This window comes from Myodes glareolus, chromosome 10 (assembly GCF_982192425.1).
Source record: "Myodes glareolus chromosome 10, mMyoGla1.1, whole genome shotgun sequence".
Lineage (NCBI taxonomy): Eukaryota > Metazoa > Chordata > Mammalia > Rodentia > Cricetidae > Myodes > Myodes glareolus.
In genome coordinates, this window is record NC_142035.1 from 72630048 (window position 1) to 72656231 (window position 26184).

General features: G+C 41.7%; 1 protein-coding gene across 1 annotated transcript in view; it reads right to left on the reverse strand.

Moving 5' to 3' along the window:
- The window catches only part of Dcdc1 (doublecortin domain containing 1), a 71900-nt gene extending 46140 nt beyond the window's left edge, over positions 1-25760 (reverse strand). Inside the window, 7 exon segments of the mRNA XM_085696728.2 lie at positions 199-358; positions 2023-2158; positions 3678-3777; positions 7066-7158; positions 9563-9741; positions 16589-16711; positions 25616-25760. Coding sequence (XP_085552854.2) covers positions 199-358; positions 2023-2158; positions 3678-3777; positions 7066-7158; positions 9563-9741; positions 16589-16624 — 704 coding nt within the window. The 5' untranslated portion in view covers positions 16625-16711; positions 25616-25760.
- Between the last annotated feature and the right edge of the window lie 424 nt (positions 25761-26184).

Here is a 26184-nt window from a genome sequence, read left to right on the forward strand (position 1 = left end):
GCTTTGCTGAAAGGAGCTGCAAGTGACGGTTAATACTCTAGGTGCATTAGTCTGTCAGAAACTAAGTGAGTGCTGTGTGACAAGTGATGGAGCTTCAGGGACATCTCTGAGTTCCCTGCATGGGCTCCACACTGCCTCAGGTGGAAGAGCTGCGGTCACACAGCACTGGCCCCTTTTCCAGCCACAGTGACGACTTACAGAGCATCTCTGGGAGCAATTCCTGGTATTAAAGCATCGTTTTGTATCTGAGTTCCCGCTGCTCCTTTCTCTTGCTTCTCTTCCTCAACAACGACTACAGGTTTATGCACAGCGAGCTTGCCCCCAGACACAAGGTCACTTCGGATGTCTAAAACGAGAGCTGAGAAGAAATGAACCAATTGCAAAGACATATTAGTCATGACTGAAGAGCACCAGGAATTCAAAATTACATACTCAATGAAGTGCAAAACCTTCAGCCTTTGGGCGTTCTTTAAACTAAGAAGCTGGACTTTAACTGGATGCTTGCTAATTCTTTCCTCTTGAGATTTACTTAGACAATAATACTAATAGTAGGTATTTCCGAGGTTAATTTAGTGATTCTCTATTCCAGTTATTCAAATAAGCTATAGATTTTCATATACGTCTTTAGATTGTTCTCTGAGATTCAGACTCAAGCATGAAATCCAGTACTGCGAAAGGTATATAAAACTGTGGAGGATAATGGTTTTTCCTTACTTTGGTAAGGGAAAGGGGAAGTCCACAAGGGAGAGAGAGAGATACTACAAGAAAAACTCAAAAGTCCAAAGGCAAGAGTAGGGGTAGGGGTGGCAGACGTCAACCACATGCTGTTACGCTGTTCCTCTGCCGCTGTCCATCTTGTTTGTTGAGCCAGGGCTCCCTATGGGGAACTGAGGCTGGCTGATTAGGCTGGTTCAGCTGACTAGTGCAGTCTCCGTCTCTGTCCCCAGTGCTGGGAGGGCAGGTTCTTGTAAGCACGCTTGACTTTTCACAAGCATGCAGGCAATCAGCCCCAGTGACTAGCGGTTTGCTGACTGAGTTGACTCCCCAGATGCTAACGACAGTTTTTGACATTCAAACAGCATACTGTCCCAAGACGACAACTATATAAGCCAAGAAATACAGCACTGGCGCATGCGTTTAACACAAGCCTTTCTCTCCTACTTAGTGTATAAAGAGTTTACCTTTCAGTATTGCCCTGCAGGGACAGAGGTAGAAGGCAGAGAATACTAGAAACCAGTGCAAGGAGATGTTTTTCCCCTTATAGGTGTCACTGTGGAAACACTAGGGAAACATCAGGCCTTTGTGACATGACCTCCCCCGCCCCTGCATGGCCACATGCATATGGACTTGGCTTTCTGGACATGCAGCTGACCTATCAATTGCCAAGAAGCTTTCTGGAAAGTTCCTAAAGTGATTGACAAACAAGGATAAGGTAGCTCTCTAGCCAGAAGTAAGCCAGCTACCACTTCCTGGTTCCAGAGAGTAAGACAGCAGGAAGGAGGCTGAACCAGGGAGGAAGCACATGGCCCACTCCCAGTCCTGTCTGGGCCAAACGATCAAGCACAGGTGACTGCAGACATAGACTTCAGCCTGGGAACTCAGGAACAAGATGATCTACGTCCCAAGTTCTTTCCTCTCAGCCAAGGGAGGGCTCTGCAGACTAGAAAGTTCTAAAGCCCTGCCTAAGAGATTGATGACATAAACAGATGGTACAACATTAAAACATGATTGGATATCTAATCCTCTTTCCTTGATGGGAATGCATGGGGCTCACAAATTACATATCTGTAAAACATAAAAGGAATTATGTTGAGTTGGTTTTTTTTAACCGTTGGCTCTTCTGAAGTATAGCAGGTAATAAAATATGCAACTATGTTAAATATACTTTAGTGAATGAGGCTAAAGAGCCATAAAGCAAGATGCAGAGGTGAGGCATGGACTCTCTGAATAAACATGATTTTAATATAAAGCCAGGTCATTAGATGTGTTGGGGTATGCAAGTAAGGTACTGCCAAAGCTTACCTTCCTCCTTGCACAATCTGCAAAAGGTTTTAATCTTGGAAACGTCAAACTCAAGGCTCCTGAGGAGGACTTGCTTCCTTTGTTGAGCGATGGAGAGGTCAGGATTAATCCAGGCTTCTCCACATGAAACGTATACCTATCAAAGAGATGTGTCTGGGAGCTGGTGTGGAAGGGATTGAAACAGCTCAGAGTAGAAGCAATCCCAGCAGTCAGGACCATATGGAGGGTGAACAGCCAAACTGCAGTGTCATGGACTACCACCCGGTAATGAAAAGGAACCAGCCACTGACAAAGGCACTGGTTCTGCAGAGTGCATGGCAGGCGGCACAGCCTTAACTGCATGCATAGACCCCAGGGCCTCTACCATGGCTGGCCAGTGATGCCAGCCTCTCATGCAGCACAGCATGGAGCAGGGAGAAAACAAAACAAAACAAAACAAACAAACAAACAAAACCATTCCACATCTTTTTTGCAACTCCTATAAGTCTATAGTCATTTACAAATAAAAAAAATTTCAAATATTTTTTTTTAATGGAAAGGAAGGTAAGGGGGAAGAACTGAAATGAAGGGATAATCAGAAGCTGGCCAAATGTGACCATGACCCAGATGTGAGCTGCCTGTACGTTTGGTAAATACAGATTTCCTGGGAAAGAGACTTGCCGATTTGTTTGTGTGGAGTCAGTGGCTAGTGTTTCCGTAGAGACCACATAGTCACCAAAGCCTAGGATCTCCAGCATCATGTACAAATAGAAACATAAGAAACAAAACTCTTAGAAGCGATAAGAGTTCGCATTCCACATAAAATCTACCGAAACGAAAGCAAGGCCCCTTCACCTGCTGCCTCTCACACTGTTCACTGAACATGGCTTTCAAACGCTCAAGAGGTTCTCAGATTCAGAGCACTAGCCAAGTTGCTGTATTTTATTTTGTTTTTGTCGCATTTGTGTGCATGCGTGTTGTTTTTCCTTGAGATGGTGTTTTCCTACACAAATCAGACGGGCCCAGAACTTACTATAGAGCCAACAGTGACCTTGAACTCACAACAATCCTCCTGTTTCAGTCTCTAGGAGTAGTGGGGTTACCAGCATGAGATTTTTATTCAAAGAGCTACAGGTGTCAATCAAGGCAAGGAATGTTTCCACCTACGCAGACATCTCTAATTCCAGAGAGGAGGGGGTGGGCAAGACTAGGCCCTGCAAGACTTTCCATTTCTCAGCTTTCTCTAGACTCCAATTAGAGGGTATGAAAATGTATACTTTTTGTTAAATCTGAGAAAGTAAGGAAATTAGTCATTTATAAGGAAATCATTAAATAGCTATAGATAGACTTCAAAAAGAGTTAAGGGTCTTGCTCTTTCAGCAACAGATGTAGAAACCAGAAGTGGTGAATAACTGGCCTGCCTTAGGCTCTGTAGTGAAGGAAAAGGTAGGCATGATAAACACATATGTATTGATCGTCTTGAGTCACACAAGCCTGACCCACTGCCTAGGAAGACTGCAATGCTACCGGTCAGCATTGGTTGTGGATGATTGACACCTTAGGGGGACTTCTGAGAAGGAGGAAGCATGGCGAGCCCGGAAGCCTTGCACGGAAGGATGCTCTTCTCAGCCTGTGCTCATCCACTCACGGTTCCAGGCCCACCCTCCCCTGCTTACCAGTTCATCTCTCTGCAGGTCACTCAGGGAAAAAATTTCCTTCCCCCTTTCATCGAAAAGTCTCCGGGCAGCAGAAGGTAAATCTAAAATTTCAGTGCACCTGCAACAAGAGATGTAGAAAATAATGTTGCATACAAGCGGCTTCCAGGAGTGAGGTAAGAAGGCAGAAGAAACCAAAGCCTGGCCATTAATGGCGACTCAAGAGCCAGCGTGTCCTTTTGACTCTCAGTTCCTGACTCTGGTTTGCGGACTTAAGAAATCGAAACTTTCTCAGCCTGTGTCTTACCTACATGGGGCCATTTCTTTGGCTTTAACTCATGTTCATCCTCCTACCTCAAATACGTTTCTTGGCTTTTTCAGTTGCTCTCCAAAGTCACCAAAGCCACACCTGCCATCAAGCAGTTCCTCATCTTCCTCCCCCAGAAGTGATTGCAACCAGGATGTTGGCCTAGTTAAATGTTATCATTGATCACTCCCCAAGCTTCACACAGTATTTTGTGGTCACTGAGATGAATGCCATACACTCTTGACTCCTGGAGGAGTTGCCTACCCGGTCAAGAGTGAGGACAGGCCATCTACTGGCTCTCAGCATGGTACAGTGGGTACTGTTGTGGGCAATGGTCAGTGTCTCTCAAGAGCAAAGGAAAACAATGGATCCCTTCCTGCAGGGACTTTACCTAAGGAAGTGACATTGGCTTGGACTTGAAAGCATGAATCGTTCTTTAAGAGGGGGTGTGTGGGTGTTAACAAAGGGAGAAAGAAGAAAGGGGGCAGACAAGACTGTGGCTGGGGAGGGGAAAGGAGAGTACAGAAGGAAAGAGGAAAAAGGATCAACATTAATGATATGTGAAAAGCCCATAAGGGGAGCATATTATTTTATAGGCTTACTTAAAAATACAGACATACATACTTTACTCACATATGCATGTATACAGTTCAAATGTAGTTATACAACGTGGGGTGATATTTTCCCCAAGAGTCATAGACTATCTGACAAAAACCCCTATTACAGGCATTGAAAACCCTATTTTTGGCTAGGGGTTCCCAAGAGACCCCGAAAACAATATAGACTATTGCGCTAGCCCTAGATTTCTTCGGAACGCAAGGGTAAGGCCCAGCTACAGAAGACACCTCACACTTCAGACACAACTTGAAGGAATCCAGCTGTAACTGCCATGGAAGCCTCCTCTTCGTGTCCAGCTCTCATAATATCAGCAGGAACTTTGCAAGGCATTGATAACCCCATCCAACTATAAAGCCTTGGCTACAACAAAGGCTTGGCCAGTAAGATGCCTTCAGTGGGACTACTATGTGTGTGTGTGTGTGTGTGTGTGTGTGTGTGTGTGGGTAACTAACAGCTGTCTAATTGAAATTAAAGCCCATTCAATAGGAGGGAATTCATGCTTAGTATTGTAAACCTAGCGAACCCCCTATGGCTGGAGAGGTCATGGGCCCTAGAGGAGAACCCACTACTGCCATTTTTCTACACCAATATAATTTCTTACTGCACTCACTCTAAATACTAGACCTCATACCCAAAGATAAGTGCAGCGCCCACCCGTCATCAGAGAAGCTTCTTTTTGAAGTAGACAGAGGCTACTACAAAGATCCACCACTGGGAAAATGTCAGAGGGTAAGTGACAAAGGGTGTCTAGCCCTATTTGGGAGATGTACCATACAACCTAAGGATCAGGAAATGCCATGGAATATGGGGGCAGAGAGACTGTAAGGGTCAGGGAACATGGATGCCTGCTAAGATGGTGTGTTCTAGATCTGACCATGATGCAGCACTCATGGTATAGCAATAGTATAGTTGCTTAAACAATACCTGCATAATGGCCATATCAATTAATACGCCAACACAGGTGGGAGAAATTCCAGAAGGTCCCACCCTAGATGAAGAGTTATAAGCTAATCACTATCTGCTAAGAGCGGCAGAATCAGTTTTCTCCATGGATGAGCCCCCAGATAGGCTATCTAATACTAAGTTGTCATCACTAAACACATGTACATATGAAAAACAATAAAAGGACTCAGTAGGGGTGTGTGTGTGGGGGGGGGGTGTGTGTGTGCAAAACAATAACAATAATAAGAAAAGGAAAGGTTGAACTTGACAGATGAGAAGGAGGAGTTGGGAGGGAAGAAGGAAGGTAGAAATGAAATTCTCAAAAAATAAAAAAATTAAATTAAAAATAAAATAGAAGAATTAAGGCTGGGCCAAGGTGTATGAATGGGTTGGGGGATCTGACGAGCCTATAAAGAAGATAGCAGCAGCTTGAAGTATTCTGGATTCTAGAATAGCATACCTGAGTTCTAGTTCATGGAAAGTCACTGAAGGGATTGGAGCATAGGTTTCCTTGCCTTTAGCTATGCCTAAACCCTAGGGAGGGAGAAATAGAGCTAACAGATGGGCTGGATCATTCATTTCCTAAAGAATATTGTTGGGATGAAGGTCTTGACATACACTGCTGATGCTACATGTACCACTGTAGGGAGCCAGAAATGACTTTGTGCTCCTCAGCAAGACTTCAAACGAAACATTCTAACTCTTATTTCCTACATCAACATTCAACAATTAAGCAGATAACGAGACCAGTGATGTCCTTGAGGTGGTCGTAAAAGGAAATAAGCCAAGTACATCGTCTCACGCTCAATTTGATGAAGTGGTGTACACTGAGTGAGATCCCTCACGTGCAACAGTGGTGGGATCGCCCTGCTTCTGTTTGGCTGAGACCACAACAGCTAATGCAATGCCTTTTCATCTCCTGCACTGATATCCTTGCATATCTGCTTGGTAATGGCAAAGCCCATGGGAGAGCAACATTTGTCCCTCACTCGTATTTTCCTAGAGTGAATTCTCACCTGTGGGAACACCCAGCGTTAGGACAGTTGAGTCGCAGGAGAAGGGATGGGTGGCTAATTAATCTGTCTTTACCCTTTGTTCTGTTTTGAAGTCCTAGCTTTGGAGCTGAATTTGGCCCTTCTGGGCAGGCTGCAGAGGGCTGAGACAGGCAGTTTTCTGTGCACTTCTTCCTCTTTCTAGTTTCCATGCTAGCCAGAATCAAAGTGTAGAGTAGGAAACAACTGGCCTCTAACACCTTATAATGAATATGTCTTCCAGACTCAGATTATCTAGATTTAAATGCCTGGATTCTGTTATTCTGGTTTCTGGAATTTTCTAATCTTGCATTTTTGAGGGAGATTTTATAAATTGGCTTTGTCCTCCTTTCACAATATATACTATATATATTTTATATATGATTAAAATGTCTACAATCATTATATTCACAATTTATGTATAGAAATGTTTTGTGTGCTCTCTGTTAAGTGTGACTACACAAGCATTCTCATGTAAAACACACTTGCATTTCAAATAGTAAACATTTACCTCTCCAAAAGGTGGTGAAATTCAGTCTGGTTTCTTTCTGCTTCAGAATAGTTTGCAGCATGGCTTTTCTCCTTTCTTTCAGCATTAACATTTCTGCAAACAATAATTCAAGGCATGCACATGTTATGTGACACGGTTGATTAGTGACAGCATGTCTTAATGTGTGGGAAAGTGGTGAGACCTTAACTGATAATGATTTGCTGCCAATAATCTGCCTTTATTTAAAAGATACAATTTCAAAATTTTATATAAGTAAATATTAAACTTCATGTTTTATAATTAAATATAAATTTTCATACTGTATACTGAATGATATGGTGCGCTAAAGAAGCATATATTCTGTGAAGGATTTGTAAAAAAATATATATCTGCAATATTTCGAACCTTTTTTCATGGTGCTGAAAACTCTAAAATGTAAATAAATGAAACTTAAAGATGACATTCATTTTTCTCTATAGTGTTTTATTTACTTAATGGTTTTATTATTCTAAACAAATTTTAAATGATGATGATCAGAAAAAGGATGTTGATAGAGATATTGGAATGCTTAAAGATCTTCCTTCAAATCTTCAAGTCAGAGACCTGTTCTGTGTAGTTTTATAAACACTGTATTTTAGGAAATGAAAAATGGATCAAATATGGTTAATCACTCATGAGTGCTGCTGTGGCGCCCCCTGTAGGCCTTTAATGGTTGTATTAAAGTGGCTCTCTAATGCTTTAATCCTTGATGTGACAGAGCAGGCAGCACACAGACAGAGGTAAGCAACAGCACAGCAGGTGATCACGACGCCGAGAGGCAGGGCTGTCTTCCTCAGTCTTTGTCAAAGGTGGTGTCAACAGTATCGGCAAACCCTCCAAACCATCTCAGTGGGTTGTTACACAACCGAAGGACAGCAGGTAGCCAGAGCAGGATGGCGCTAAAATAGATTTCTATCTCTATTCTAGCATAATACACATGCATACAAACATACATACATACATACATACATACATACTCACAATAGCTCAACTTTATAAAATAAATAATCTTATGTGAATGTGAGCAAATATTTCACGTGTCATTCAAATCTTTTCTTCTGGAAGATACTGAAGTTGGGTCTGTTAAAGAGAGCCCAATAAGATGCCAGTACACAGACTCTAATATGTCCCTTCTTGAGTATGTCTTTCTAACTAAACCTTTTGTCAGCCAGTATTTCCTCACAGCTCTGGGACTTGCTATAGATGACCCTGCACAAAGCTGTCTCAGTCAGCAAAGGAAGACTGAGCTCTCCTTGGGAGAATAATTTTGTCAAGTGGATGTCAGGTTATTTTAATTATTTGGGCAAAAGTAATTTGGGCTGAACAAAGTGGCGCGTTACTATCTGCATACTTGACAGCTCAACACGTTGTTCGACGAGCAGAGCATTCGGACAATGGCCAGTTCACATCCTCTCTGCCAAGATAGATGTTCAAATTTGCTAATCTCTCAAAATACTTCTGAATTCCTTGAGTGAGCTAAGCATCTTACACACTAAGGTAATAGATGCTTTTTGTGTATAATTCATAATTACAATTAAAGGTACAAAAATAAGATTAAAAAAGCATAAATGTAGAAAGGGGAAGAAATGATGTGTTAGCTTCGGGTGTGAGCGAAAAGTCACACTCTCTTTAAGGGCATTACCCTCTCATCTTACATTGAGCAGAATGAGCTAATTATGAGATGTATGCGTCAAAGATTTCAATTTCAGGCTTGACTTTACTTTGAAGATTAATTTTTTACTTTATCATCTTTACAGGCAGTTCAGTGGACAGCCAATCTGAAAGTTACTCATTGTTCAGTGATGTATGAAGTATATTTAATCGATGTGAAGAGAGTAATATTAAACTATTATCAGCAGCCTCAGATATCCTAAAGATCTCAGAAGAAAGGTCAAGAGGTAACATTGCTGGTAATTATATGAGAAACAATGTGTTTAACTCATTCTTCCCACCAAAGCTCTCCCACAATCCATAAAATCGAAACATACAGCAGGCGATTGGTCTCCAGTGGTAGAGAAACATAGGCTGTCTGGGATGACTTATTTGTAGATCAGTGTTCTCCTAGTACTTAAGAGAACTGTGGTCTTAAATAATCCAAAGATAGATGAATAGTTACTTACAATAATCATTAAGCAATTTAAATTCCAAATTTAACAAGCATATTGTAAATTTACTTGTATCTACATGTGCTTGTAGAACTCGAACAAAAGCACTACCTGAAAACGTAGAGAGAGCTGTTTGAACTGCAGCCACTACTCCTGTCTAATGCATTCTTCTGTTCGTGTGTGGAAGAAAACAGAGGACAGTTCAAGTTCCTGATAAAGAAACTAAAGAAAACCATGTCTGTTTTCATCTTCAAATGGGACCTTTTTTGTACATAAATATATAATCCTTCCAGGAAACATTGAAGCTGAAGCCTGGCACCTGTAGAAGCTGGGAAGTGTCCTGGAAGGTCAGTGGGAATGGGTGTTGTACTTACTGTAGTCTCCATCTCGGTGAGACATCTGGGCCCATAACAAGGGGTCTGCTCTTTCTCCTGTCTCCATTCCTCAGGATTTGGAGTCTCACAGGGACAAACTGCTCTGGTGTCTTACAAACCGGCCTCTTCATGGCAGGGCTGTTTGGCACCAGTAGACCTTCTATTGGTCAATCAAATGCCTTCAAAAATGAATGAAAGAACAATAAATAATATGAGTCTTGTGGACCTTCAATTCTTCATCCGTTCAGCAAAAATTGGACATCTGAGCCATTCCAAAAAACTGTCGGTATTTTTTGCATAAAAAATCCAGTGATTTTTTTTTAAATTTAAAATTGATCACTTTTTAAAAAGTATCCAACTTTTTAAATTTAAACTTGATCATTTTTTTAAACTATCAAAGGAAAGAAGCATTCTAGAAAAGCAGAAGTTAGTTAACCTCAAGTATCTTTGGTTTCCCTTCTGTGTGAAGTATTTTTAGCCAGTGTGAAGGAAATGAAGAACGTGTGAAAAGGAATTTTACAATAGCCTGAAATTATATCATCTTGAACTCCATGAAGGCGGCAGAGCAGACTACACGGGCGGGGGGAGGGGTATTAAGAACCAGACTAAGATGATGAAGTAATAACAAACACATTTCAAACATTTCCTTTGCGGAATTTATATTATTTGTGACTTTATATTACTTGACTAAACTTTTACTCATATCATTAATTCACCCACTCTTCAAATAATTACTGATTATTTATTTGGGGAACAAAGTAAAATCGTAAGTTGGACAGAATAATCTATACATTGAAGAACAGCAGAGCCTTGCTTAGACATCAGCTGGAAAATCCTGGTAACGAAGGCAGGAGATACAGGGACCTCATAAGAGGAGACCCTGACTCAGTAAGGGCTCACCACAGTGCCGAAGCCTTAGGATATAGTTGTAATACTGGGTCAATCCAATTGGGGTATTTTGTTTTGTTTGTTTGGGTGCTGGGGGCACAGCGCTGTTGGTAAGAGTGCTGGCCTCCATGCACCAAAGGATTGGTAGTAGCGTGCTTATCAGATACGAGGATGAGTGGAGCTGATGTGTGGGAAATAATGAAACTAAGGTTGGCTCAGGAGCACGCTGGGATGGCTGGGGATCAAACTGCTATCTACAGAGATTGAGAGGAGCAAGCAGAGTAAACGGAAGAGACTGTGGTCAAAGACGATGTCCAGCAAAAGACAAGCTTGCTGTTACCCGTCCTTTCCTTCCTCTCTGTCATTCTTTCTTCTGTCCGTCCCCCTGCATTAACTCACCTGGAGACATCATGCCCATTCTGAAAACTGTCAGGATCCACCCTGGTTTGTGAGTGCCATTCTCTTCAGCATGCCAGTTTGTCCACCATGCCCAGTATACTCCATCTGGCGACACTCCTTATCTGGTAAATCTCGGTCGGTATCCTGTCTTCTTTGCATATTGACTTTTGTTGACCCTCTGCCATTTCTTATACATTTAAGTCAGCTTTTCAAAATTTGTTTGGTGTACAGATGTTCTATGTACACTTAAGAAAGTCCCATTTTGCTACGTTTTTAGGATGTAAGATGGGGCATGGTGATAGCTCAGAAACTGGAGGAGAACTTAGCTTCAATCTGAAGCATCTCCATTAAAGTGCTAGACAGATGTTGGGTCGTACAAAACTCTTTTAATTGTATTTGTGTTTATATTACTTGTGTTTTCATCATTTATGTGTCAATTACATTCATTAATTTTCTCATTTAAATTTAAGCTTACATTCCCGCATAAAGGTCAACTGACATTTATTCAAACCAGCCCCTGTGTATTTCAGTGTCTATAGATTGCTGAATTCAGTGAGCTAAGAGTTTCCTTAAGATACTTGCAGATATTTGTAACTGGAATTAGCATACAAAGTTCTTTTAGTATCCTCATCAGTGGTGGTATCAATGTTTTCCTACTCTTGTGAAATGAACTGGAAGATATTTCTTTGCTTTTTGTTTTCTGAATTTTTTGTTTGTTATGAGCTTAGTTCAACGAATCAGAAAAATGAGGCCATGGTGGAGCTGTGGGTTAACTTTTTTCCCATGGCTGATGGATCACTCATGTTGCCTGTCTCCTTTTAATTAAATTTGTGTTGCTCTCAGGAGAGTGTTGTGTGTGTGCAGTGGTGTGCTAGAGATCAGAGGACAGCTCACCAGGCAGCGCAGTTCTCTCCTTATGCCGTGTGGGTCCTAGGGATGGACGAGCACCTTGATCCAGGGAACCAGCCCACCAGCCCCTTTGCTCTCTTCTTGACTCCTTTTTAATAATTTTTTTTGTTTAAAAATTTGACCATCTTATTAATTACTATAATTATTAGCATATAGTTATTTATAATATCCCTTTACCTTCCCAAGTAGCGATACAGGTATATCCTCTTTTATTCTTAAAATTATTTCTTTTCTCCAAATTTTCTTATAAGTATGGCTATACATACATTTTTTATTAATATTTTCAAAGAACAGATTGTCTTTTGTTCAGATGTTTCTGTGTATATGTGCCATCTAGTCTGGTCTGTCAGTTTTGAATTTTATGATTTATTTTATTTCTTCTTTCTAATTTTTGCATATTTTGCGGTATTGGTGCTCAAACACAGGGCCTTATGCATGCTAGGAATGTACTCCAGCACCGAGCTACATTTCTAGCCCACTACCTAATCCCTAACCGTTCATTCTTCCTGTTATTCTCCTAACTCCATAAACCGAATGCTGTTTTTGTTAGTTTTTAGTTTTTCCTGCTTCTCAATTCTAAGCTAATGAGAAACGCTGTCTATAAAAAGAACAAATAGAAACTCCACGAGGACAGAAATCTAAGGTTACTTTCTGGTTTATACACACACACACACACACACACACACACACACACAAACACACACACACACACAGGTGCAAACACAGATTCATTTCACACTGATATTTGAGTGTAAAATGACTAACATTTCTCCTTTTTTGAATCATGGAAGGGGAAAACAAGCGAAATGATTCTCTCTCACTGTTAGCCTGTGTGCTTGCGAGTTTATAGAGAAAGGGTTTGGAACTATGAGTTTCTTGACACCTCATTGTGACTGAATGAGAGCGGCTGACACCATAGGGTGATATATTTGAATGATTGGTCCTATTTGGGGGAACTGTTTGGGAGGGAGCAGGAGGTATGATCTTGTTGGAGGAGACGTAACTGAGGGTGGGCTTTGAAATTTCAAAAGTCCACCCCGTTCCCTGTTAACTTTCTCTCTGCTTTATGGTTATGGCTCAAGATATGAGCTCTTAGGTATTCCTTTGATCTGATCTGACCCTTGGCCATTATGGACTCTCACCCTCTGAAACTGTAAAGTCAAATCAAATGTTTTCTTTTTAAGTTGGCTTGGTCATTATCATAGCAATATCAAAGTAATTTCGACATTATATTTCTGAGGAACAAATCTGAGATGTGATAGTTTTGATTTATTTAGCCTCCAGGTTGCCTCTGACAGTGGTAGTTCAGCTCAGTGGATGCTCTACCACCTTCAAGTGGTTTCTCTGACTTCTAGGTAGAAGGAAGAAACCCCAAAGATCACTTTCCCCTACCCCTCTCTCAGAGTAAGACATCAAAGAAACAGCCAGAAATGAAAAATTAGCTTTCTAAATATCTGAGCTACTAACATCAATTCTTCCTTTTATGATACTTTAATTCTTGAGTGGGTGAGATGGCTCATCATGTAAAAGTGCTGGTCACCAAAGCTGATGAGCTGGGTTCAATCCCCTGGACCCACACTGTAGAAGGAGAGAACTGACTCCTACAGGTTGTCCTCTGACTTTCATAGGAACTTCCAAGGGAAACACACGGTACCATCACACACAGACACACATACACACACACCCACACACACACACACACACAGAGAGGAAGAAATGTAAATAAAATATTAAAATATCTTAATTCTTGTTCTTACAAGTTCTTTAATTGGCTTTTGTTTGTTTTTCTAAGACAAAGTTTCACTATGGAGTCCTGGCTGACATGGTACCATCTATGTAGCCCAGGGTGGTCTTAAACTTATCACAATCTTCCTGCCTCAGCGTCCCAAGTGCTAGGATCGTAGATAGGGGTTTGCCATTATGCCTGCTTTCCCATTCAAGACATTGACTTTGTCTTTCATGCAAATAGAGAAATACGGCCTCAGGATAATGATGGACAACAAAAACATGCTTAATTAAACTGGCTGCGGCTGTTTCTCCCCCTCCATTTTCTCGGTTGGAATTCTGGCCTTCCCCCTCATTTCTTTATTGGTCTTCTCTGTGCTCAGGCCTTTCTCCAGCGTGGCTGCATTGTCAGGAGAACCCTGAGGGGCCCTGGTGCGCCTTTAAGTGGGTAATTCCCCTTGCTTTCCCTTTAACTCATTTCACACACAGATGAGCGGGTTCAGAAGTGAGCTCATAACCGATGACTTCACCTTCTCTAAAACACTGGCCCCTCTTCGTTGGTTAGTAATAATCTAATCTTCGTCTCTCTTGCTTGTTCATTAAAGGCTGCATTCCTCCCCATTTCCTTTTTTAAAAATTGTTTGAGTTTGCTTGACATTTTGAAAGACGGTGCACCATTGGTGAGAGAGTTCCTGGTCCGTGTGTAGACACATCACCCTGTCTTACATCTTCAGATACCCGTCATGTTTACCTTTACATCTTTGGTCACTGAAAAGTCATATCTCAACAGATTAATAAAACATGTACTTTTAACTTTCTTCTATCGTTGGTCTATCTGAATAGATATATTTTAATTTAGTAGTTTTAAGATCATTATCCTGTTATGCAAACCAAAATCTTAACTCTCGTTAAACTTGCTAATTCTAACGATATCATCCCTGAATAGGAAAATCCCATTATTCCTTGTCTTTGGAGATTTAAAACTTAATTTCTCAATTTATAACTTTTCTTCAAGGTTTTAGAAAATAACCTGAGAGCGCATTCCTATAAACTATTCCTAAATAAACTAAACATTCCTGAATAAAATAAACAGACTAAAACCATTGGTTTGTTTAGAATAAGCCAAAAGAATGTGTTAGTTCTCTGTGTTTTTATCATGATTAATATGTTATAAAACAATGATGTCCTGTATGCACGAAATTTTGTACTTTACTACTACATTTTATTAAATGTTATTAATTTCCTTTTAGGATAATGAGCATCCAGAAGAGGCGTTTGCATGGGAAGGGTTCTCAGATCAGCTGTCTGGTGCAGCACGTATGCAGCCTGAGGCACAAGGAAGACAGCTTCGTGTTCCTACAGGGCTTGTGTTTCTCACCACTTCCGTTCATCATCACTGTGTTGAATCACTCTTGCCATGAAATTAAAAGAACTGGATACTCATTCAGTTCAGTGATTGTTAAATGCTTTCCCTAGATTCAATATTGTGACTCAATGTTCAGGCCCCTCCAGGCTATGAAGCCTGGCTCGCTTTTCCTGGACAGGCAGCCTTCACTACTTAAACACAAAGCTTGTTACATAGGTTTCGTGTCTCTCCTCACTCCACTCTTTATTCAGCATGCCGGCCTCCTTTCTCTGCCTTGTTTTCTCTTCTCTTACAGCCTGTCCTTAAACTGTAAGATTTGGGACTCAGAAACCACATCTATTTTCCTATTCTCCTCCCGAAACCTAAAACATTACAAACAATAGATACAACATAAAACTGGAGATCAGATCCAGAATAAAATTAATGAACACATGCCCAAAGTGTTTTGAATTCCACAACAGGAATGTCAAACTTCCAAATCAATTATGTGAAGAAGGACTTGGAAATATGGGTTTTTCAAATGAAATGGACGCAGGCTTGAAGTGAAATGGGTTGTGTTTAATTTGAGTTCTCTGCTTGCTAAGTACTTTTTTCCTCCAAACATTTCAAGAAGCAGCAGGACCCCAAAACCCAGTCATTTTGGAAGATGCAGTCCATCCATCTAACTCTAGCTAATTTAATGCCTCAGTTCTTTCTCTTCATTTTACAAGTAAGGGCCAAAGAATTTGGGGGTATAGTCTGACAAGAACAAGGGTGCCGCAGAGGCACATTTAGACAGGTGAGACTTCACTTTTAGGCACCAACTAAATGAAAGGCAAGCAGGCCAGAAGGAAAGTAACCTTAGGTGGAGGACCTGAGCTGTAAGGTGAAAACTTTAGAATAAGTGGAAATATATTGACTGCATGCAAAAATGTCAATATCTTGTGGAGACTTGAGATACAACTTAAATATATGACAAAGAATTCCTTATATCAGAAATCATAAGGTTGAAACTAACTATTTTAATGGTCCTATTACTTGAGAGAAGATAAAACATGTTTATTAATTTTGCATTTTGGTCATTTGTTTATGCAAGTTAGAATGTTTAGGATAGTTACAATAACACTGCCCCTCCAAAAAGAATGAATAATAGAAAAAACAATGTACAACCTAATATATGGAGAAAAACGCCATCAGGACAAAAAAAAAATCCATGATATAATAGAAGACTGAGGTGAAGGGAAGATAAGGCATGAAAAGTAGAAAGTCAGGTCCACATGTAGTTAGGACAGACAAGGCTAGACGCTTTAGTTTAGAGAGGACATTGGCAGACAAACTTCATAAGTTGAGTATTGGGCCCATCCATTCGAAGAATACACAAAACCAAAGTGCAAAATGATGGAAAGAAAACACGCACGACATACAATAAACAAAACTTTAAGATGTTTTCAGCATCACTGAATACTGATCTTTTTATTAGAAGTAGACAGTTTCTACATAAAGACAAGACTGACTAAAGCAGACTACTCTGATCCTATGTGTGCCTAGGACCTGTGTTTCAAAGTTTAGCAAGTAAAACGTGAGGGATCGCAAGAGAAAACCAGCTCAGTTTGTTCCCACAGGAAACATTCACACACTTCTTTTCAGTAATCAACAGAATTAACAATATTTTTTTAAAATAGTGAAATAAAAAGGTACATGGCATTTTCAGAAGCCTGATCAGATACCGGATCTTAAAACATAAAATAAAGCCATACAACCTCATTAAGCTGGCAACTGGGAAGGACTAGCCACATGTAGTGAGCTTGTTCCACAGAGGATTCTCAACTTTGGAGTGTTTCCATTGGCAGGGCTTTCTGGTACTGTTATGCTTTATGGCCCACCTAGAATGAAACAGAAAACAAAAGCGAGATGTAGCAAGGTTAAAGGTCATTCCACAGTCTGAGGTTCACTGAATATCTGCTATGTGCCAGAAAAAGACTCAACTGGAATTAAGATTCCCAGTCTGTTCATTTGCTATTTCTAAGAATATGAATGAATGTTTTAGAAATAAATTAACTAATTGTAAAAAGAAGGAAACTAATTAAATTGAGTCAAAGTTGGCAATGCCATAACAGAAAAAAAACTAAGGCAAAATACAAAGTATCAAAGTCATTTTACAATGACAGTGGCATACATAATAACACATAGGTAGAAAAACCAGTGGAAATAGAAAAATTCAGTGAAACTCCTTGGTGGTCAAAGGAAAACTAATGTGCACACACTTATTGTGGGAGGAATTATGACATTTCCAGTAGACTTCAAACTATTAGGTGAATTTTAACTATATGTGCGTGCATGTATGTGTGTGTGTTTATAGTAGTGAGCATTGAATCCAGGGCCTCCCACATGCTAGGCAAATCTGCAGCCTGTAAGTTTTTAAGCAATAAGGCATACACCTGCTACCCGGGCACTCAGGAGGCTGGGGCAGGAGGATCACAAAGCCACTCAGGGATATGCAGAAAGATCTTATTTTGAAACTAAAAATTAATTAAAGTATTCTATCATTGAAATTAGTAAACGTAATTGTTACTACTTATACATATTATAGTCTGCTTTCAGAGAATGTCCTTCTCAGCAACTCCTATAGTATTAAAAATATTTGCATCACATGAAAAAAGTAAACTTCAATATAGTCACATATGGGCAGTATAAACCTGATGACTTAAATTTGGATCCTCAGAACCTACATAGAAGCCAGACACAGTAACCTGTGTCTGTAGGCCCAACACTCCTACAGTAGCCCATGACTGTAAACCCAACACTCCTACAGTAGCCCATGGTTGTAAATCCAACACTCCTACAGTAGCCCATGGCTGTAAACCCAGCACTCCTACAGTAGTCCGTGGCTGTAAACCCAGCACTGCTACAGAGATGAGACAGACACAGGGCATTACCCCAGAGGCTTGCAACCCAGCTCACTGGAGTACATAATCAGCAGCAAACAAGACAGACCCCACCTAAAGTGTAAGAGGGGAGACCAACACCCAATCTGACTTATACACATACACATGGAGACATGTGTATGCCCTCATACATGAACAAATACACACCCACTGTTCATTCATCCAGACACAAAAATAAACAAAACATTCTTTAATTTACATGGATCACGGTAAATGACACACACAGAAAAGTACAAATTTTACAATATCAACAACATACTATTCTTAAAAGCACAGTATCTTACTCAAAATGCTATTTTGCCAGTTGGAGAAAAAAATGATCAATAGCTATTTGGTAAGCAGTTAAAATTATGTCTGTGGAAATTTGTATGACATACCTAGAATTACAGCCAAAGCAAATTTATACTCTAAAGGCATGTTTGTGAGTTAAATAGAGGGGCTGGCAAGATGACTCAGCAGTTAAGAACATGGTTGTTCTTCCTAAGGACCTGGGTTCAAGTCTCAGCATCCACAGGGTGGCTTACAACATTTGAGGCTAGCAGCAGGTCCAGGGAACCCAATGGTCTCTGAGGTCTCTGAGGTCTCTGTACACATGTGGTGCACAGATATGCATGCAAGCAGAACACCCACACACAGAAAATATAGTTAAATAAATCTAACCAAAAAAAGAGCTAGAGAAGGCAAATCAATAAAACACTCTATTAAATAATTATTTTTTAAAAAAATTTGAACTGTACCATATAAAATATTTGGGAAAATATAATATCCAAATAGAACTAAAAATTTAGAAAATAAAACTTCAGTAGAATAGTTGAACAAATATTTTAAAATAAAAATATAGTAAAAATAGCAAAATCTTTGATTATGATAATTGTTTATAGTTTCTTAAATTCCCAAATTAGTTTTCAATGTAAGTGTTTTTTTTAAATATTAAGTATGAGAAACAATTATTTTTAAGAAAACTAGAATTCTTACGTCTCTTGCAAATAAGTACAGATTAATAAAATTACAACAAAGATAAAATAGAAAATCAAACTAAGCATTTGCTATAGAAAAGATTAAAAGTGAGGGTAGAGTGTGCATGTGAATATTACTGGTGTAAGAACCCTGTTAACTAGGGGGAAGCATGGTCCTGCTCCGCTCCATGTTAGACTGCATGGGACAGGGAGACCCACATGCGTGCCAGGGTCTGTCCTGGGCTCCAAGGAGAAAACATAGGCGTGCCAGGCGTCACAAGCACAATTATGGTGAGCAAATGGATGGAGTAGTATGGCGGCGAGGGCAGGGAAGAGGGAGAGAGGGAGAGGTGTCAGGCCTGACGTTCCAGAGAAAGGGGGTGTAGATTAAGGAAAGAAATAGATGAGAAACAGAAGATAGAGTTGGAAGGGCATCAAGAGAGACCAGCCCCAAGGTTATTTTGATTTTTTGTTTTGTTTTGTTTTTAATTTATTTTTATTTTTTTTTCGACACAGGGTTTCTCTGTATAACTGCCTTAGCTGTCCTGGAACTGGAACTAGCTCTTAAAGATCAGGCTGGCCTTGAACTCACAGAGATCTGCCTGCCTGTGCCCCCCAAGTGCTGGGATTAAAGGCTTGTGCCACCACCGCCCAGTGACCAGTCCCAAGTTTACTTTTTATATACCGCAATCAAAACGGAATGGAAGGGCACTGGACTCCCATGACACAATGAACAAGCAAGCGTGATAACCTCCTCACATCTCAAAACACCTGATGACCACGGCCTAGTAAAACATCTTGTAGATTGGCCTTTGGAGAGTAGCCACACTCTTGGTCAATCATCTGTCCATCCTTGAGGAGCAAAATTAGAGCTGACCACTCTGACCTTTGGTCAAGAAGGAACAGATTCAGAACTGTGGCCCTCACAGAGGGAAAGGAGAGAATGGTCCATGTCCCGTGGACATGGCGTATCTGAAGAGGGGAAAGCGGTTAAGAGCAGGCAGAGGTGGGTGACTTGATTGTCACCCACGGCCGTGGTGATATCTGTGCTAGGGCTGCTTGTGGGGCCCACATTTGGCTGCTTCTGTGGTGTTGATGTTCATGGCTCCTGAACCACCAGAGGCTGAGAGGATAGGGCTGAACAGAATCCGCCCTGGCCCTCACTGGCTGCGGCACTAGGGAGAACAATTCCCGCCCCTCACCGGCTGAAGCACTCAGGAGAGAGGATCCTACACCTCACCTGGGCAGCGCAGTAGAACTGACCCTGTTTGTGGGCATGGGCGAGGTGGCTCTGCGGGCGGGCGGGCATAAGAATGGGAGAGCGGGTCCGGCCACTCTCATCTGCTACGTGGTGACACGGGAGAGAAAACCCGCCCTCCTTCCCTTGCCCCTTCCCCACCTGCAGGACCAGGGAAGCTGACCCAACCCCTCACTGGCGCTCAAGGAGAACAGGCTCTGTGCCTCACCTAGGCAGCACGGTAGAGCTCACCCTGTAGACAGCAGTGCAGGTGAGCCAACTCTGAGGGCAAGAGAGTGGGCTAGCTGGTACCGCCTCCCTCGTCTGTTGTCTGGTGGCAGGGGCAAGGGAAAGATGCCATCCTCCCTCACCCCTTCTGCCTCCAGCTGGCGAGGGAGCTGACTCTCCTGTATATCAGCTGCAGCACTCAGCAAAGCAGGCTCTGCATCTCATCTGGGCAACATGGTAGAGCTGACACTATTGACAGAGGAGCAGGAAGACCAGTCTTGAGAAGGTGACCATGGGCGGTCGGGCCAGTCTCCTTATCTGCCATATAGCAGCATGGGTGGGGTAGAGATGCTCTACCACCGACTCAACATCTGTGACAGATGGGAGAGCTGGTCCTGGGGTCATAGGGGAGGGAGAGCTGCCCTGACCCTGCCAGCTGCAGCACTTGGGAGAGCAGGCTCTGCTCCTCACCAGGGCAGCACAGTAGAGTTGACCCTATTGACAGAGGTACATGTGAGCTGGCCCCGAGAATGTGAGCTTGGGAGATCTGCCCCATCCCTCACTTGCCATGTGGTGGTATGGGTTGGGGAGAGATGCCCTCCACCCCTGCCATCCCTTACTGTCTCTGGTAGGTGGCAGAGTTTGTCCAGAGGTCATAAGCTATCCCTGCCCCTTACCAGCTCCAGCACTTGGGAGAGTGGCCACCGTACCTTGGCTGGACAACACAGTAGAGCTGGCCTTGCCGGTGTAGATGTGGAAGAGCTGACCCCGAGAGCATGAAAGCAAGAGGACTGACCCTGCTCCTTGCTCCTTGCAGCAAGGGGTGAACTAGAAGTGGCAATGCCAGAGAGCTCACCTTGGTCATGAGGACAGGGAAGAGCTAGAAGACTAACCAACCCTGCAAACTACCCAAGCCCATAACCAGGATTATGAGTTGGTGGTGCGGGAGAATTGTCTATATTCTGTCAATCATGTTTTAAATAAAGGTTGATTGGCCAGGCAGGAAGTATAGGCAGGAAAACCAGACAGGAAGTAGAGGTGATGCAATGAGAACAGGAGAATTCTGGGAAGGAGGAAGCTGATTCCTCCTAGTCCCGCACAGACCACCGAGGAAGCAGGATGTGACCTGCCAGCTGAAAAAGGGATCGAGTCATATGGCTAAAATAGATCAGAATAATGAGTTAATATAAGTCATAAGAGCTAATAAGAAGCCTGCGCTAATGGGCCAATCAGCTTATAACTTATGAAGATCTCTGTGTGATTTTCTTTGGGGCTAAACAGTTGTGGGAACTGGGCAGGACAGAAAACCCCAACAAGCCGGCCCCTCATGTTACAAGTAGATTCATGCCAATATTCACCCCATCTATGATCTACTGGAGGACATGAAGGGGCCAGACCTGCAGACCCAATGCTGCAGGATCTCCATGACACAGGGTGACAACAGGCTATCCAAGAGGAGTACCATTGAGGGTCCAGTATTGATGGTGTAGCAGAAACCAGAGATCTCAAACCAGACCAATGACTCTCTGCCACAAACACTTGCAATCAAAAATACATGGACAAGAAGGTAAACTGTGTGGCTCACTGTGTCACACTACAGTTTCCATGGTGGGAATGTTTTCTTTCTTTATTCTTTTATTTCTCTTAAATTTTATTTTATTTTGCGGGGGAGGTTGTAAAGGCAGAGGGTAGATAGAGAGGGATGGGAAACTGACTGGGATCAAGATGCATGATGTGAAAGACAAAGAATAAGTAAAAAGAAAGTTAAAAGGAATTCTGATCATGTAATTTCTGAAAATATTCAGACTTGGAATACAGATAAATACAGATAAAGGAAGTAGAAAGCATGTATGTTCTCACCCACATAATTTAACAGGTCATGGAAAAGAGCATGTCTGAGCTATATAAACATTCTAAACCACGGCATAGGGGAAGCCAATTAATTATTTATATGACAGGTTGAAAACCTTCATAATAAATTCAGTCACTGGTTATTTAAGAAGAAATACAACAATGTTATTTATAATTAAAGATATAGCACTATTAATATATCAATATTAATAAGATATAATATTATGGCAGGAGACTAATCACTGTATATAAGTCAAACTGATCCCAAGGATAAAATTATGGACAGTTCTTAATTTAATCCATTACTGAGAGTAAATGATACAGAAACAGGACATCATCCATACTTTCCAAGCAGAGATGGTGATCTGTAGAGACAGGAAAATTTCTAAGGTCATCCAGCCCCATCAAAACTACATATAATATCTGTCTTATGTGGAAGAACCCGGCTTTTCAGCCATCCTTCAACAAACATAAAGTGCCAGAAACCAAGAGATGACAACATTTCCAACCAACCAAGAGGTGTCAAGCTGGGAGCCAGCTCTCAGGAGCCAGGGTGGTGATGGGACACGCCCATTTCCTTGGTGGAACCTTGCATGTATTGTCTGAACATTCTCTATCATCTTCCTCATACCGATCTCTGATGGTTAGCTGCAGAAAAGGCAGCAGACATCCAGTTACCTGGAAGGGAGTCTAAAGAGAACTAGAGACTGAACAGGTCAAGGGTTACAGAACAACCCCAGATGGCAGTAAGCTCCTGCTGCCACAAGCTGGGGTGGTAGGAACATGTGTTTTTAACTCATGTCGGTTTTATTTTCTGTTTTGGATGCCTAACCATCTCTAAGAACCTGGTTTCTGGGCTGGAGAGATGGCTCAGTGGTTAAGAGTACTGACTGCTCTTGCAGAGGACCCGGGTTCAATTCCAGCACCCACATGGCAGCTCACAACTGTCTGAAGATCCAGTTTCAGGGGATCTGACACCTTCACACCAATGCACATAAAATAAAGTTAAATAAACCACAAAAAAAATATAAAAAAAAGAACCTGGTTTCTTTGACACATTTTTATGTGGCATTTTATCCTCCACACATCAAATCACCCTGGGCACAGAGGTAGGAAGCCTGTAGATCTCATTCTTCCTAGCTTTCCTATACTAATCTTTTCCATACACCTCTCCCCCAAATATCCCAGATATTTAGAAACACCAGCTATCCCGAACCATTGCATTTATCACATTCTCATTCTCCCAACCTTCTGGTTCCTTTCACACCCATGCAAGACTCACAGTCTGCCAGTACAGCCCCTCTTGTTTTATTCTCTGTCTATTGCCCTCATGATAGCTGAGCTACCAATACCACGCATTTGCATAGTTCGGTGCTTGCAATTCCCGTACTCAAGAGAGTCCAGGCATAGGGGCAGCACGTGCCTGCTGACTGACTGCCTAGAGAAGTGATAGCGCAATACTTTTGCCTTCAAGTTATTTTTATTTGACTAGCTTTATTGTTGCTGATGGGAAGGCTATCTTAAGTAAAGATTTTATTTCAGAACAGTAAGCATTGCAAAACATTAGCTACTGATAGAGACTCAGGCTGAGTCACAAAGGCTGGCTCTCAAACATGTTAGCACTTCTCAGCTTGCACCAGAGCGCTGTGTTCCCACTTCCTATAGCTATGAACAACAGTGGCAAACATCACTCAAGAAGGCAGGCACTTTGAAAAAACATGTAGATAAAAGAGTTGTGTAAATATATTCATATGTGGTCAGTGATTAGGAATTTTGCTTTGGGTATAAAAGGGCTATAAGATATAAATCTTCAGTATTCACTGAGAGCCCTCCTGATTCTATCTTCTGTCTTTCTTTCTCTTCCTCTCTTTCTTTCTCTTCCTTCCTTCCTCTCTTCCTTCCTTCCTTCCTTTCTTCCTTTCTTTCTTTTTTTGAGACAGTGTTTCTCTGTAGCTTTGGCACCTGTCTTGTAGACCAGGCTGGTCTCAGACTCACAGAGATTCACCTCCCTAGTGCTGGGATTAAAGGCGTGCACCACCACCTCCCAGGCTGTCTTTCTTTCTTAATCCTCGCTCCCCTATTCAAGTTGGCTGGCCCCAACACTCACATGCACACGCACACGCACACGCACACGCACACGCACACGCACACGCACACACACACACACACACACCACATTGAGGATGTAAACCTTGTTGTAGGCAATTATTTACTAGGAAGGTAAAATTAAAACACCAAAACAGGGGTATGGACTACTGAACTCTTTAAATGACCATATTCTCAAAAAAATCTGTTACCATTTACAAAAAAAAAGAAAGAAAAGTCTAAACTAAATCAAATTCGCTTGATCATGTTGTATGCTGGGTATAGGACTGGATCTTTGCTGGGGCTTGAATGTGAATGATCCACACTGATCATGTGGCACACCTGATCCATTGCTCCACTTCGTACACTTGACCCACTTGATACACTCAGTACACTTGCTCTACTGGGTACGCTCAATCCACTTGGTCCACTCGATCCACTGGGCATACTTGACCCACTTGTTACTAAACTTGATCCACCTTGGTACACTTGATGGTGGTGTTGTTTTTGGAGGTGAGAGAACCTTTGAAATAGGCCTGTGTAAGGTCTTGAAGGATTTCTGTCCTACCCGGTCCTGCAGCCAGTCAGTCCCAAAAGAAAAAAGGGGGGGGTGCTGTATGTCTTGTACCCTGTTACTTTTATTGTTTAAATAAAATGCTGATTGACCAGTAGCCAGGCAGGAAGTATAGGCGGGGTGACCAGAATACGAGAATTATGGGAAGTGGAAAGGCTGAGTCTACAGTTGTCACCCAGACACAGAGGGAACAAGATGAGAATGCCTTGCTGATAAAAGGTACCAAGACATGTGGCTAACACAGACAAGAATCATGGGCTAATTTAAGGTGTAAAAATTAGTTAATAAGAAACTTGAGCTAATAGGCCAACCAGTTTATGATTAATGTAGACCTCTGTGTGTTTCTTTGAGACTAAACAGCTGTAGGATCGGATGGGACAGAAACTTCTGCCAACAAAGAAAGAACCCATGGGTGCTGCCAGTGCTTAGGAGCCAGCTTCACAAGAATACCAGAACATGGCTGACTACCACAAACCCTAGATACCAGACACAGAACCACAGTACTTGGTGCTTGCCTTACTGAGTTTTGATCTTGCATTTGGTCTAATCTTTCTAAAGTTCCTTTACTTTTTTCTGAAATGGGATTGTTTATCCTGTGTCACTGTATATCACAAATATCTAATTTTTAAATTTTTTTAGAACTTTCAGGGACTCACAGTTAAGAGAGTGCCCTGAGTTTCAGTAGAAACTTTGAAGTCTTGAATAGTATCAGTGTTGGAATGTTAAGAATATGGGGGGCTTATGGACTTGGACTGAATGTACTTTGTTGTATATGGTGACCATGAGCATATGGTTGCCTGCATAGAATATTATGGTTTGGATGTAGAATGCTCCTCACCGATGAATGTATTTGGTCCCTAGCAAGCAGTGCTCATTTGGGATGTTGAGGAAACTTGTAGACATGGTCCTACCTGGAGGATGTACTACCATAAGGGCATGTCTCGATGGCTGTCAGCTGGCCTCTCAACTTCTTGTCAGCCATTGTGATACAAGCAGACATATGTTCCTTCCACCGCTGAGTGACCTGCTGTTGCCACTGTGCTGTCCCTGCCAGGGTGGACCAGTAACCTCTGGAATGTAAACCAACAATAAGCCTTCCCTTCCTGAAGTGGTTTATGTCATGTGTTTTTGTCCAAGTGAGAAGCAACATCTAAGTTACTAAGTACTATCTAATCTTCAAGTGTGAAGACTCGAATACAGAACCTTGACTCCACACACATATGCAGCTTACATCTTATAGACAGGCTTGGTTCTAAAAATATCACTCCGTAGTCAATTCCTGAAGTTTCTCAAGCAAGGAAAAAAAATTGTCATTCTGGTTGTAGTACCTCTGTAACTTCAGCTCATTAGGGTGTCTTTAAAACGAGCTGGCCAAGTTCAGCATCCGCCGCTGAACATTCCCACAGAGCAGAAGCCATTAGACTTCAGAGTTCTAACGCAGCATGAGCTTTTATGTAAAAGCGATAGACCTCTTAATATT